Raw genomic sequence first — 14366 nt, forward strand, 5'->3', positions numbered from 1 at the left:
CACTCTCAGAAGAGGGATTTCAGTCCAAAGACCTTCCAAAGTTAGACTCCCATAGTTGTGTTCAGGACAATGCAAGATGCTGGTCTGATTAGAAATGAGCCCTGGCGTTTGCCTGATGGGACCTGTCACCTAAGGGAAGGTACTCCCATTCCCTAGGAGAACCAGCGTGGCTACGTGCCTCGGAGCAGCCTTCCAATGTCGGGTCAACTGTTGTTACTGGCAAGACACTGCTATGGAAAGCCTGCAACAGAATCAGGGACTCATCACTACCAGTATGGGTTGCTATGGACACCACTGAAGAAAAGCAAAATCATTTGAGAAGGAAATAAAAGGCTCTTTTCCACCACTAATGACAGACACTCGAATAGGTTAGTGATCCTGGTGGAATGCTAATCAACAGCTCATAGAAAGACTTGGAAGGGATGCAACTTTTAACATCCCTAGTGAAGGAGGATAGATGTAAAGTCACGTAGTATGTGCCCCAGCACACAGGATGGGTACCAACAGTGCTGAAAACACAGGCACCACACGTCAGTGCCACAGGCAGGTCACATAAAACTTCTGTCTTCCAAGGCTTCCCTCTTGAAGATCTCAGCTCCAAGCCAGATTCACCTGAACAGTCCATCCACAGAGTCCCACTGAAGCTCAAGTGGAGCTGCATTCCTCACTTGCCTGACACCAGCAGAGTTCTCTGATGATTTACTGCAGCTATGGATCTGGCATCTGATTTGAGCTGTCAGGCAATCTGATTTTTCCATTCCTTTGCAGCTCTGGTGAATTATTTAAATCTGTGCTTGGGACTCACCAAAAATAATACATTGTTAACATTTTTGGTAAGCTGAAAAGTAAGAAATACTGGCTTGGAATCACACAAATTGCTCTGTTCAGCTCTAAAGAGTTTATTTTTGATTGGGATGGGATTTTGGCTTAGGTTAAAAAGGGATGGATTTTTGTAGCAGAATTGAATCAGGACATTTAGAATAGGATAGGATAGAACAGAATAGAATAGAATAGAATAGAATAGAATAGAATAGAATAGAATAGAATAGGATAGGATAGGATAGGATAGGATAGGATAGGATAGGATAGGATAGGATAGGATAGGATAGGATAGGATAGAATAGGAAAGAATAGAATAGGATAGGATAGGATAGGATAGGATAGGATAGGATAGGATAGGATAGGATAGGATAGGATAGAATAGAATAGAATAGGATAGGATAGAATAGAATAGAATAGAATAGAATAGAATAGAATAGAATAGAATAGAATAGAATAGAATAGAATAGAATAGGAAAAGGGGGGGGGATGGTTTTACTCTGAAAAGATCAGAACCAAATATTTTGATTTTAAAAGAAGAATTGTTTAGTGCTTTCAGAGCTAGCAAGCAGCCACATTTCCCAGCTGATGTGAATCTGTAAAATGTTATCACTGCCCCCCAGCCACCATTTTTGCCCTGGAAAAACTGCTGGGATGTTTTCCTCAGCTGCACAAGCAGATAAAGCTATTGACCTCAATAAGACAATTTGCACAGGTAGGGCCAGGGCATTTATTGGTTTAACAGAAACAAAGCTGTTCAGAGCATTTTAGAGAAGAAATACAGAACCAGGGACATTTCCTCAAGGGGACTTTCAATCTAGTTTCATTTGCAGTACAGTGAAATTAATCCAAAATACCAAGGAGAGGGACAAGGCTTACAGAATTGCTCAGCAATGCTGGAAGGCAGCAAAATTCTTGGAAAAAAGTAACATACTTGACTCACATTGCAAGTGCCTCACAGAAATGATGCTGAAGAACCTCTGAGGCAGGAGATTTTGGAGGGGGCTGAAAGAATTTGGGTTCTTCAGCCTGGAGAAGAGAAGGCTCCAGGGAGACCTTAGAGCTACATTGCAATATCTGAAGGGGACCTATAGGAGGGACTGTTTAGAAGGGCTTGGAATCATAGGACTAGGGGCAATGGTTTGAAACTGGAGCAGGGCAGGTTTAGGCTGGAGAGCAGGAGGAGGGTGGTGAGACACTGGAACAGGCTGCCTTGGGATGTGGTTGAGGCCCCACTCCTGGAGACACTCAAAATGAGCCTTGATGTGTCCCTGTGCAGCCTGCTGTCATTGGAGGTGTCCTTGCAGAGTGTAGGGAGTTGGATGAGATGAGCTTTGAGGGTCCCTTCCAACCCACTGCAATCTGTGAAGCTGTGAATTCACAACAGTAGAGCTACTTTGGTGGGATTCAGATCTATTATTTACTACTAAAGCAAATGTACTTAAAATTTTTGTTTTCCCAAGGCAATGAGGTCCACTGGGCTGTGCTGTGTGCTTCTTTGTTGTTTCAGTTAGAAATATTAAACTCCTGACAATAACAAACCCCAAAAGCTATGCTGGGAAGAAGGATCTGGTAGCTCCCACCGCTAAGGTAAGCTGAAGGGTGAGCTCTGCTGTTATTAAAAACCAAGGAGCCAACAGAAATCCTTGCTCAGTGGGACAGAGGGACAGACCAGGACTCAGGTCATGCCTCTCAGAGTGCTGCTCACCTTGCTCAAGCTGATGCCACCTGCCTTGCAGTGGGCAGAAATGCTCCCCAGAAACGGGAGGGTCTGCTTAGTGCTGTCCAGGTTTGGTTCCAAACACACTTGGCAAATGAGCTCCAGAAATCCCTTTTCAAGACATAAATCCACAGGAAACCAGGTTTCACATGTTCCATGGCTTAATATATTATAAAAATTGTCATTTCCCCTCAGTGTTCAAATGATTGTTTCCAGTGAGCAGCAGAGTGGGTCACGGGAGGTTGCAGCAGCAGCAGCTGTCTCAAACTCAAGCACGGGAAGGTATCTGCCACCCTTGTAAAAGACACTTACTGGATTCTTCTCTGAGGGCAGGGCTGCACAGAAACCAGAAGTCTCCCACTGCTGCCAGTGGAGAGCTTTCTTCAGGTCAAGTGGTAGCAGTCTCTGTATGGACACTAAAGGTCCTGCAGGCTCCTGACAGGGGTCATTACACCTAACATTTCTGCTCTGCCCCTTGGCACCACTGCTTCACACTGCAAGCAGCCAAAGGAGTCCATTTAATTGCAGACTTTCTTCTTAACTCTCCTGGAAGTTTCTCATGAGTTTCTCAAGAAGCTTCTCATTGCAGTAGAGCTGCAGGCTCTAATTGTTTTACAGCAGAAAACCCAGGTGACCAAAGCCCACACTTTGCTTTGTCTTAGGGAAAACTAAAGAAATTCCACAAGCTAACCTGCAAAAGAAAACATGGAGCTTCATAAAGCGTCTATTATTTGGTCAAAAATATTTTAATCATAATATTATGACCAATTTCAGGGAAAATATGATAACAAAGAGAAACTTCAGTGACAGCTAATTACTATGCCAAAGGCAGAATGATTGTAGGCAGCAAGAAACAGACTTCTGAAAAGACTTCATGTATTTTATATGCAGAATAAGACCTTTGATCAGCATAAAATAACTGTTTTGAAGTCAATATGTTTATCCACCACATCTGCAGGGACTGATGGAGAGCTGCAATGATGGAGGGAGGGGACTCAACCACAGCTGAGAGGCAGGAGGAGGGCAAAAAGTGAAGAGAGGACAACACTGCCTTAGCTCTACCTCCCCCACCCTCCCTTTCCCCCTACAAATCCACTCTGGCAGAAGATACAGCTTGGAATCAAATTATTTTGCTTTAGGATTTCTCTTGCCTGTGAGAAACTTCAAGTCCTCTTCTTTTTCTCATGACTTCGAGGCAGCCTGATCCAGTTGGAGGTGTCCCTGCTGACTGCAGGGGACTTGGACAAGATGAGCTTTGTGGGTCCCTTCCAACCTGATGCACTCTCTGAATCTGTGAGAATGTGAATGGGATTTTTAGCAGCACCTAGGAAAGTTAAGTACCAAATTCCTCCTTTTATGTTATTTATTTTTTAAAAAATGTGTCTATTAGCTCCTTTTGGAAAACCAAACCAAAACAAGTAAAATCTTACTATGAAAGTCACAGTGTCAGGTACAACTCTAGCAGTAAGGCTACATCTGCTGGTTTTACTGTGTGCTCTATCAGCATTGCCTCCTACTGAATTTCTGCATCCAAGACTCAGACCATCATTTTTTTTCCCCCCAGAGGTGTCTGCTTGTTTAACAAGGTGCCTAATCTTAGGCATTCAGGCCTGCAAATGTTAACCTTAAAGTCTGTTGGCATCTCCCAGAAGCTTAGGAGTAAGAGAAACCTAGTCTGGCTGTCTGAAAAGTTTCATTCAGATTGCTTTAAATATTTGGTGGATGATTACAGTCTGAGCATTTGACTGCATGCCACTTCATTAGACTTACTTTTTTTTTTTTTTTTTTTTTTTTTTGGGACCATAGATGGGAAATTAAAAATGATCTCTTTAAAAACTCTGATATTTAATTTCCCATAAGATATGGGAGATATTCAAGGCAGTGTCTGGAAAAAAATTAGGATAATAAGGTGTATAAATCTCTGCTTCATTTGAAACAAGGCATAAAAGCCAAGCCCACATTAATTTTTTTGCTGAAAGAACTTCAATAAGTTTTAAAGTAAGTGTTTCATTTACTGCCACATGCCACACATACATGGCAAACAGTTTATACAAACCACAACACTCAGCTGTTCCTGGTTAGGCAAAGCAGCCCTCCCTGAACACCCAAGCTGCTCCGGGCTCCCTCGGGACATGGATGCAGGGTGCTGAGCACTTCCACCCAATCCAAAGGAGACTCCACTGAGGTGTTCCACTTCCATCAGGTGAGCAGCTCTTCTGTGGAGGAGCTCCTGAAGCTTAGGCTGGGTATGTACTCAAGATTTTGTTGGCTCAGACCAGAATGCTCTGAGTTTTTCCTGAAGACAGCTCAAGTAGAGCAGAATTATCCTGACCTGGTGGTCCAGCCTTATTTCCTTCTTCAGGCACTTCTTGGGGAACATTATTACACTTTCCAGTTACCCAGATTGCTCCACTGTGCAGACACAACTGTAGTGGCTTTGTGTGGGGAGTTATTGGTATAGAGGTGGCTTCTGTGAGAAGCTGCTAGAAGCTTCCCCCATGGCTGATAGAGCCAATGCCACTGGCTCCAAGATGCACCCACTGCTGCCCAAGGCAGAGCCCATCAGTGACAGTAGCAGCACCTCTGGGATAACATGTTCGAGAAGGGGGAAAAACTGCTGCACAGCAGCAGCCAGAAGAGAGGAGAGAGAATGTGTGAGAGAAACAACTCTGCAGACACACAGGACAGGGAAGAAGGAGAGGGAGGAGGTGCTCCAGATACTGGAGCAGAGATTCCTCTCGAGCCTGTGGTGAAGACTAGGGAGAAGCAGGCTGTCCACCTGCAGCCTGTGGAGGTCCATGGTGGAGCAGGGGAGGAGTCTGAGGAGTCCAACTCTGAGGAGGAAGGAGCAGCAGAGACAATGTGTGATGAACTGACTGCAACCTCCATTGCCTGTCCCCTTGTGCCCCTGGTGGGGAGGAGTTTAAGTTAGGAGAAAAGTTAAGTTAGACTGTAGAAAGCAAGGGCTGCACAATGCAATTGCTCACCATGCACCAACCAATGCCCAGCCAGTTCTCCTGCAGCTCTGCCCCCAGCCAGCTTTCTTCCCAGTTTATATACTGGGCATGATGTCACATGCTGTGGAATATCCCTTTGTCCAGCTTGGGTCAGCTCTCCTGGCTGTGTCCCCTCCCAACTTCTCATTCACCTCCAGCCCACTCACTGGTGATATCAGAAGCTGTAAAGTCCTTGACTTGGTGTAAACACTGCTGAGCACCACCAAAGCCATCAGTGTGTTATCAACATTATTCTCACCCCAAATCCCAAACACAACACTGCCACAGCTGCTAGAAAGAAAATTAACTCTATCCCAGCCAAAAGCAGGACAGGTGGGCACCTGGCATCCAGACAGGTGGGTGGTTAACCCACCCCCACAACAGGAGCTCCATACCCACTAAACTCCTCAGGGAAAAGGGACTTTTCACATTCTTCTGGAGCCAGCAGCCCAGGAGCAGATATCCTGAGACAGAGAAGAGGCACTGAAGTGTTTCTAAATATTTCAAACACAGCAGTGAGACTTAATTTAGGGCTTGATTAGAACTATGACAGTGAGGATTATTTACAAAATCTTCAAGGTTCAAGTCAATGACCTCAATCTATTGTGCAAGCATTACCTACAGACCAGAACTGTATCTCTTCATTCCAGAGGCACATGATGAACTTGGAAGTCCACTCAACTTTAAGAGATAGTCTTTCAGCTTATCTCACTGGGCCATAAAGCCTCTCTGCTCCTTCAATCATGTTTGCAGTAACATTGATGCAATATTTTTCACTGTCCAGTTGCTGTATAAAAGAGAGTGCCCTTTGAGGCACAGATCTATGCAAAGGGCAAACCAGAACTGGCTAGATATGTGGTATCTCTAAATGTCCAAAGCAAACCAAGAGGAGGAGTGAAAGAAAAATTATTTTCTGTCCATTTTTCCCTCACAGACAATATTATGAAGTGCTTGGAATACCAGAAGGTTCATTTTGAAGATGAGGAGTGCTGCTGACACTGTCCCTTATATAAATGTGTAGGATTTATGTTCTTTTTCTAATACCTGACATTAAAATCAGCTTATTTATTGCCGAGGAGAGGTGCTGGATTATTTGATTGCACAGGTACAACACAGTGGCTTGGCAAAGGTGTTCTGAAGCCTGCTTCATCCTTTGTCCAAAGCAACATGGACTCAGAGATGCAGGTTTGGGGGTCCTGTGAAAGGACAACCTCTCACCTGAGCATTGAAAGTGGCAAAGCCCTATCTGAAGTACACCAACCCAGTGAGCAGAAGGCATCTGAACTGGTAGGTGCCAGATGCAGTTACTGCAAGGCAGTTGGCACCACACCACACAGTGCAGCAGGCACTTCTGATTCCTGCAGCAGAGCACAGCTCTTGCATTTGCTGCATCTTCCTTGGACCATAGGTTTGATTCCAAGCCAGGTAGTAAGTTGGTGGGTGTAGGTCAAATATAAAGATATTACTATGCCAGAAGGAAAATACTATCAGCATTGTATCTGTACAAGGAACTATACTGGTTCTACCCACCTATATTAACACATACCCCCTGCAAAACACCCCCCTTCCTCCCCCCCAATCCCCCAATATAACCTTAGTGCTACTACGCCACAAACACAGCTCAGACATCCCCACTCCTGTTCCATTCTGCTCTTTGGGTTGTGAATCCTTGCGATTGTGTCAGTCCTGGTGGTGGCTTTGTGATCAGGATCCTGCTTGGTAGGATCTATGCAGAGACCACAACTCATTCTACACAGCCTACTCTGCAGGCATCAGATGACTGTGGCTTTCAGTTACTACCTCTGGAGCAAAGCCAGAAGCCTAGCGGTGAAAAGCTCTTTATACCATTACCAATCCCCCGAGCCACCCAGTCCTTCTCCATTGCATACAGGTTTTTAGTGTTGTGCCTTAAGATCTGTTCTGGTCCTGAGTAACGTTCTTTGTGATGGGAGTCTTGCCACTCCCCCTCTCATGAGGGAAAAAAAAAAACCAAGGAGGGAGTGTGAAGCCTATTTTCAAACTCTGTTAGGATTATCTGATGCAGTCAGTACTCTTGAGGTCTCCGAGGCAGAGGCTTGAGTCATGGGGCATGTCTGAGGTGGAGACGAAACTCCAGCCTCATCATGCAGAGGTCCATATGCCTTTGGTCAGTCCTGCTGCCCTTATCTTGGTGGTAGCTCCTGTGAAGAAGCCCTCACACTGTGCCAGAGACCTTCACAGGGATGCTGTGAGGCTTTCCAGGACCAGGCCTAAGTGCACACACAGCTCGGTCTGCTCATGAGCTCTGCCTCAGAATCACGCTTTATGGCAGCATAAATATACCCCTGGAGAGGGTAGAACATAGAACCAGTGAGTGCTCAAAGCAACTGCTCTCAGCTGGTTTCTATCTAAACTATTCACAGATTGCATCAGGTTGGAAAGGACCCTCAAAGGGCATCTTGTCCAATGCCCCTGCACTCAGCAGGGACATCTCCAACTAGATCAGGCTGCCCAGGGCCACATCAAGTTTGACCTTGGATGGAATGGGTCACATTCCTGGGTAACCTGCTCCAGTATTTCACCACCTCATTATGAAGAACTTCTTCCTGCTGTCCAGCCTTAGCCTACCCTGCTCTAGTTTCAAACTGTTGCCCCAAAGGAGTTAGGGGCTGGCATGCCCCAAAAGAATTAGAAACTGAATTGTGCCAGCTCTGCAGCTCCTGTCCTCCAGTTTAGCAGAGAAAAGTGACTCACTGTAACCTTAGACTGGTGCACATTTCTCTTCCAATATAATTTTTCTCAGAACCTTCAAAGATCACATCAGATAGAGCAGCTGCTTTTCCCCATGGAGAATTGGCTGCAGGAGATCTACCAGCAGGACACTGGTACCCAGCCTTCACCAAAGAGGGCTGTAAGCTCCTGATCCTGCAGTAGAACCTCTGAGGATTTAGAGCCTTGAATGTTGATTGCTGAATATTTCTGCTCTCCTCTGAACCATTCCAACAGTTGTTTCAAGTCACTGTATTCATTCCCTTCCTTTCAACCATTGGAGCTTCTCGCTTGGTCTGGGAGCAAGGAGGGGGGAATGAAAGGGTCTCTTCAAACCCTCTGTAGCTGCTCTCTTAAAGAGGGCATTGAGGGGGATGCTGCAGTTCTCGGGGCAGCAGGGCTCCCAAGGGACTTGCCTGTGCAGAAGGACTGTGGGGTCTGGGGGGGCTCTCTGGGACCAGCCTCGCCATTCTCCTCCCCACTGCAGGAGAGCCCCGGATCTGTTCCCAGCGTGGCTCTACCAGGTGGCAGCATTCTCCTGCCAGCATGTTTTTGGTTTGGCTTACCTTGAAAGCTGTGATGTTATATTCTGTGATGATGTCATTATATTTATTTCAGCTTGCAGTGAAGATTCCTGGCAGATCTCTGGGCTGGAATATCTTCTTTTTAATGGATCCAAGGTCCAGCCAACATGGTGGAAATTACATTTATATAACACACCCCAAGTGAGGTGAACTGCTGGGGATTTTGTAACAGCTGTTGATGTTACTAAATTAAGAATATTTCTCTATGAAAACTATGGAAGAGGAAAAACTTGTCCAGTGTTTCTACAAACACTACTGCTGTCATTTCTAGCTGTGGTTATTTTTGTGATGACTCCATCGTGCACTCATGCAATCTCAAGAATTCATCTTTGTGGTGGTATTTCAAAGAGGAGAAAATGAATCAGACCTATTATGTCTGTTAAGGACATGTGTGAGGACACCACACTTCAATGGTACCTGTAACAAAGGCTTCCTAGTTGGTTCTTTTTCTTCACACTATCCAGACTAATTTGGGATGAGCTTATTACATTTGGATAACTTACTCTGGTCTACTTTTTTTGGTTATTCTTTTATCAACCATGCTGCTCTCAGCGCTTTCAAATCACCCTACAACATCACAACTTTGATTAAAAGTCACATCTTCTTCCTGATAAGCAAAAGTATAAAGCATTTGAGAACACCACACAGATGCTGTTCTGCACTGGCAAAAATAATGGCTCGGACCCTATGTCCAGTACCACCAAGGAAGCCCCCCATGAACACCGGGCCCTGGCTTGACTAGATTCTGAATAAACACATGGTGTGAGGGATCAGATGGTTCTGGATAAAGACTAACTAGGCTGACAAAGAAGATTGAATCCTGCATTCACAGGTTGACAGATTGCATTGGATATGAAGGGATCCTCGAAGGTCGCCTTGGCCAACCACTCAGGCGGAACTGTAGCCCGTGGGTTAAAGGACACAACCAGGGTTATGCCACCCATGATGGAGATAGAAATGAATTTAAATTTTCAATATTGCATGTTAAGACACCAAAACTACAAAAGAAGAAACTGTGGAGCCAACTAAAAGCAGACTCTCAGCGTTTCGCTTCTTATTTCTTCCCCATGGTGGTCTCTGTGAGGTCTTATGATGCCACTACAAAGATCAGTGAACAAAACCTGACTGTGTGATGAATTGATTCCAGTTTAAAAGAGCCATAATTCAGTTTTGCTTTAAAAACACATTACAAAACCCAATCTTAAAAAGATTTGCATAGAAACATTCATCAGAAAGATATTTTATTTGTTTGGCTTGAAACACTTCCACTACAAGCCAAACATTTCAACACCAGGGCAGGAGGACCAGAAAGTGAACCTGACCAGAAACAACAGTGAAAAACTAGTAGTTTATTTTTGCTCTACCAGCTGACAAAATGTAGTTAGTTATTTAAAGCAAAAACCACGGGCCTTGTGGATGGTGAAACCTGATTTAAAAAAAAAAAAACAAAACTAAAAATCCTTGTAAATGTATTAGTGACAGGGTGTTGCTAGCTGAGAGGGCAGGGATGTGTGGCTGTGTTGCTGCTGAGTGCACTGGCTATCGGATTAACTGTGAGGCAGCCAGGGTGATATTTAGGCTGTGCTAACAACACACATTTCACACTCAGGTAACACTCACAAATGCTCACACCCCTCTGAACACACAGAATCCTGAAGCAAACAGAGGAGGTTTCCAGCTGAAATCCGTCTGCCCCATGGCTGGGATGGCAGACAGCTAAAGCCCGGGGCTGAGTCCCTTTGCTGAGGAGCAGGAGTATCACTGTAGTAACGTTTGCTAATGGGGCAAAGGACCTTGTATTGTAATCCAGTGACATTTTCAACCTTCGGAGAACTTTTGTTGACATTCCGAGTCCCTGGCTGCCATCCCAGCATGAAATAGTTTCTGTTCACATAATTCTCGTGTTTACCAGTCATGAAAAACTCTTGCTTTGGGAATTTTTTTTTTTTAAATAAACTTTCCCCTCCCCCCCCCCCCCTTTTTTTCCTTGCAAGTGAAACTGTCTAAAAAAATATTGGCCCCAGGCACAGAAGGTTTTGCATAAATTCATATGTGATGAATGGCTGATTTTAATGTTATTTGGGTATTTGTCAGAACCTAACAAATATACATGGTAATGGTGGTTCATAAACTTAAACATCTCAATATACCCTTTCTTCTAGAAATAAATTACGTTTGTTTGCCCTGCCTGGAGTCCTAAGGTAGCCGACATTAGGAATATTTTAAATGTGATCATCCATCCAGCATGTCTTTCAGGCGCCACGAAGATTAAATGAAAGAATCATAAGATGAAGGTCTTTAACTTTTAATCCTTTTACAATGAACCCTTAGATAGACATGGGGGCAGGGTGCCTTCTATGTGAGTAATAATGCCTCTGTTCCTCTTCACTAGGTTAATGAATACCCTAAATATCCCAAGATCTGATTTTTTTTCACACACACCCCCCCGCGCCCCAACTATTGAAATTAGAACCAAAGAGACGGGTAGTAAAACGCACCCAAAGAGTGAGAGAGGGGTTGAATACGTATTGGGAGATAGGCGAGCTAAACGTTAGCGAAAGCAGGGCTGGGCTGCGGCGATGGGGTTAGGATAATTAGCATAGATTCCCTCCGAGTTTGGGGAGAGTAAAAAAAAAAAAAAAAAGAGCTTTCGATTCCAAGATAAATAAGGAAAAGGCTTTTCTGCACTGTCAGGGAGCCTTTGAACACGTGGAGAGTTTGTTTTTGCAGTTGGTATCTATGAGATACCAACCCTCGGCTCTCCCGGCACGGAACACGCAAATACTTTTGTTAATTGCGACGGGTTCTTACCGAGTCGCGCCCGCCGCCGGTGCCCGTTCCCCGCAGCGAGGACTGGAGCGGGGCTGTCCCGCAGCCGGCGCGGGCACCGGCTGGAGCCGGCGGCCGGGGGGAGCGGGCGGAGCGGCACCGCGGAAGGCGGCGGGGACAGGGCGGCGGCGGGACGCCGGGACAGAGGGCGGACAGCGGGGGGACAGCGGGCACCGCCGGGGCGGCGGCATTCCCTGGCGCGGCGGGCGGGAGCCTGGCCCCCGGTGCTCCCTGTTCTGCCCAGGGAAGGGCGGCTGGAGGGGGCCTGTCCCGGGGCGATGAGCGGAGAGATGACCCGCGGCTGGCGGGAGCCCAAAGAGTTAAGCGGGCAGGAGGGGGCTGCGCGGCGCTGTCACAGGCTCCGGCTAATAACGTGTCTACGCTGCAACCCCCGAAGCCCAGGGGTCAAGTTTCAGCAGTGTCCCACCACAATGGTAGGTGTGAAAGACACGTGTCCCCTTGTAAATGAAATGTCAAGCGAGCACAAAAAGCTCCTAGCCCAGCCGGCGGGGAGCGGGCCCTGCCTGCTCCGCACCGGGGGAGGCCTCCGCAGGGACCCCTCCGCGGGGACCCCCCCGCAGCCGCCCCCACCCGCGTGGCCGCATCCCCGGGGCTCTCCCTCGGTAGGGGTGCCAAAGATCCCCCTCCTAAGAGAGCGCTGAGCAGGTTCCCACCTCCCCCTGCCACCGCGGAACGTCCTGCGGAGCGTGGAGGGCGAAGAGGAGGGAGAAGAAAGCCCCCCCCCCTCCCGCCCCCCGAAGGTGGCCAAACCGAAAAGCAAACAGAAGGCAAACGGCTCGTGTTTTAGTGGTTGACTTTAATTCTGCACTGCACTTTTACTACAAGGATATAAAGAATAAATAGCAGATACTCTTCATTTACATAGGATTAAGTCATTCCGACTGTTCTCTCTATTTACAATAACCTTGTGCTCTAGGCGTTTATTCATTTATTTTAAATCTAAAGTCCATAAGGAAGAAGAATCAAACCTCACACACACGCTTTCCGAAGAATGGAAAATAGCTTTAAAACGCTTTCTTATCAAAAAGTTTGGTTTGTATTTTTTTAAATCCTTTTATTGAAAACACCCTCCCCCCCGCCATCCCCCCCCCCCCCCCCCCCCCCCCCCCCCCCGCCATCCCCCAAAAAATCAAAACCCTTCGCCAAAGCGAAGCAACTTCTCTCTGGAATATAAATACCCAAAAAAAAAAAAAAAAAAAAAAAGATACATTAGCAACGATCAGGGTGATAGTCTTAAAAATACAGTAGACGCTGATTATTTCAGGAATAATACTGACCTTTTAATAGTATATTAAACCCGTGCCATATATACACAAAATATACATTCTCCTACACGTTACAGTGCATTACAACGTTAACCAGAAAGCAAAGTCTTTTTATTTTTGTTGCAGCAAAGGTCCACGTGAGTCCGCTGGAGAAGGGGAGAGCAGGGAAGTGCCAGCCCTAGCAGGAGCACTTGCACTCCGAAATGATGGGGTACTGGATGGGTATCCATGTGCACCTCTGCCCGCCCCGCCGCTGGCACCGCCACCTCAGGATCGTTAAATGCACGGACTTGGCAGGTTTGCAAACCATGCCTTCGGGGACTGAACAAGACCTTTTACTGTAGCAGCTGCCCACTTTGACATACCGGGGCCAAAAGCGGCTGCCGAGATCGTTCCACGTGTATAGAACCGGGCAGAAGGTCTGGGACCAGAGCCACATCTGCAGCTTCCTGCGCAGCTTCTTGCTCAGCCTGTGCTTCTTGCCCGGCTGCAGCCCGTCGTAAAACTCCAGCCCTTTGATTTCGCTGGGCATCGCTCCCGAGGGTCTCTGCCTGAGCAGGAGGTCCAGCTCGGCCAGATCGTCCACTCCGAGCCGGTCCTCAGGCAAGGAAATAGCCATAAAGTTAGGGTCGAAGTGTCCGCCCATGAGGTTCCTTAGCAAGGTCTCATTAAGATCCTTCTCCTTGGGGTCAAAGATAGGGTCCGGGTGCTCGATTAGATCCACCAAGGGCAAGTTGTCGCTGGGAGCCGGACGGATGTGCAGATAGTGCTGGCAGGAGCCCTGCTCTAGCCGGAGACCCAGCAGAACCACCAAGGCGTATATAGTCACAAGGCACTGGGAATGATCCATCCTTGAGAGACCGGTGGGGGTGGGGGGGGGGAAAGGGGGGCTGGGTTCACCAAACAGCAGGGGAAGAAGGTGCAAGCAAACACATCAGAAAACTTGTACGGGGATATCCAAAATAGCTTGTCTTTAAGGGGGATCGCCTCCACTCCCCGCACCACCAGCAAAGACAGCCCCCTGATAAGCCCGGAGAACAAGCCCCCTGCAAACACTCTCTCTTTGCAGGCTTCTCTATAAAATTTCTCCTGGTGGAGCCACTCCAAAATTCTGCCGCTGCCGCTGCCTCTTTTCAGCCTCCCCGGGCAGGGAGATGCCTCTTTTTGTTGCAAATTCTGCTCGCCGCTGCTGCTCCTCGTTGTCCGCCCGTGCGTACGGAAGAAGTTGCAGCCGATTCCTCCTCCCCGCTCCTCTCCGCCGTTTGCAAAGCAGCCTCCTCGGCAGCAACAGCAGCCACGCACGTTGGCACCAGTTTGTCTGCTTTGCAAGGACCCAAAGCCTTTAAATTTCCTGCACTTTCAGCTTCATCTCCATGGAAACCAC

At 47.0% G+C, this 14366-nt stretch overlaps 1 protein-coding gene across 1 annotated transcript; it reads right to left on the bottom strand.

Annotated features, from left to right (window-relative positions):
• Positions 1-13160: 13160 nt before the first annotated feature.
• Positions 13161-13832, bottom strand: NOG (noggin). Its single transcript, XM_054393968.1, has one exon. It carries the CDS (start codon positions 13830-13832, stop codon positions 13161-13163), a length of 672 nt encoding a protein of 223 aa, XP_054249943.1.
• Between the last annotated feature and the right edge of the window lie 534 nt (positions 13833-14366).

This window comes from Indicator indicator, chromosome 29, assembly GCF_027791375.1.
Source record: "Indicator indicator isolate 239-I01 chromosome 29, UM_Iind_1.1, whole genome shotgun sequence".
NCBI lineage: Eukaryota > Metazoa > Chordata > Aves > Piciformes > Indicatoridae > Indicator > Indicator indicator.

Bases quoted from the DNA above. Each gene is read 5' to 3' on its own strand.
- NOG (XM_054393968.1), bottom strand. From the start codon at position 13,832: ATGGATCATTCCCAGTGCCTTGTGACTATATACGCCTTGGTGGTTCTG.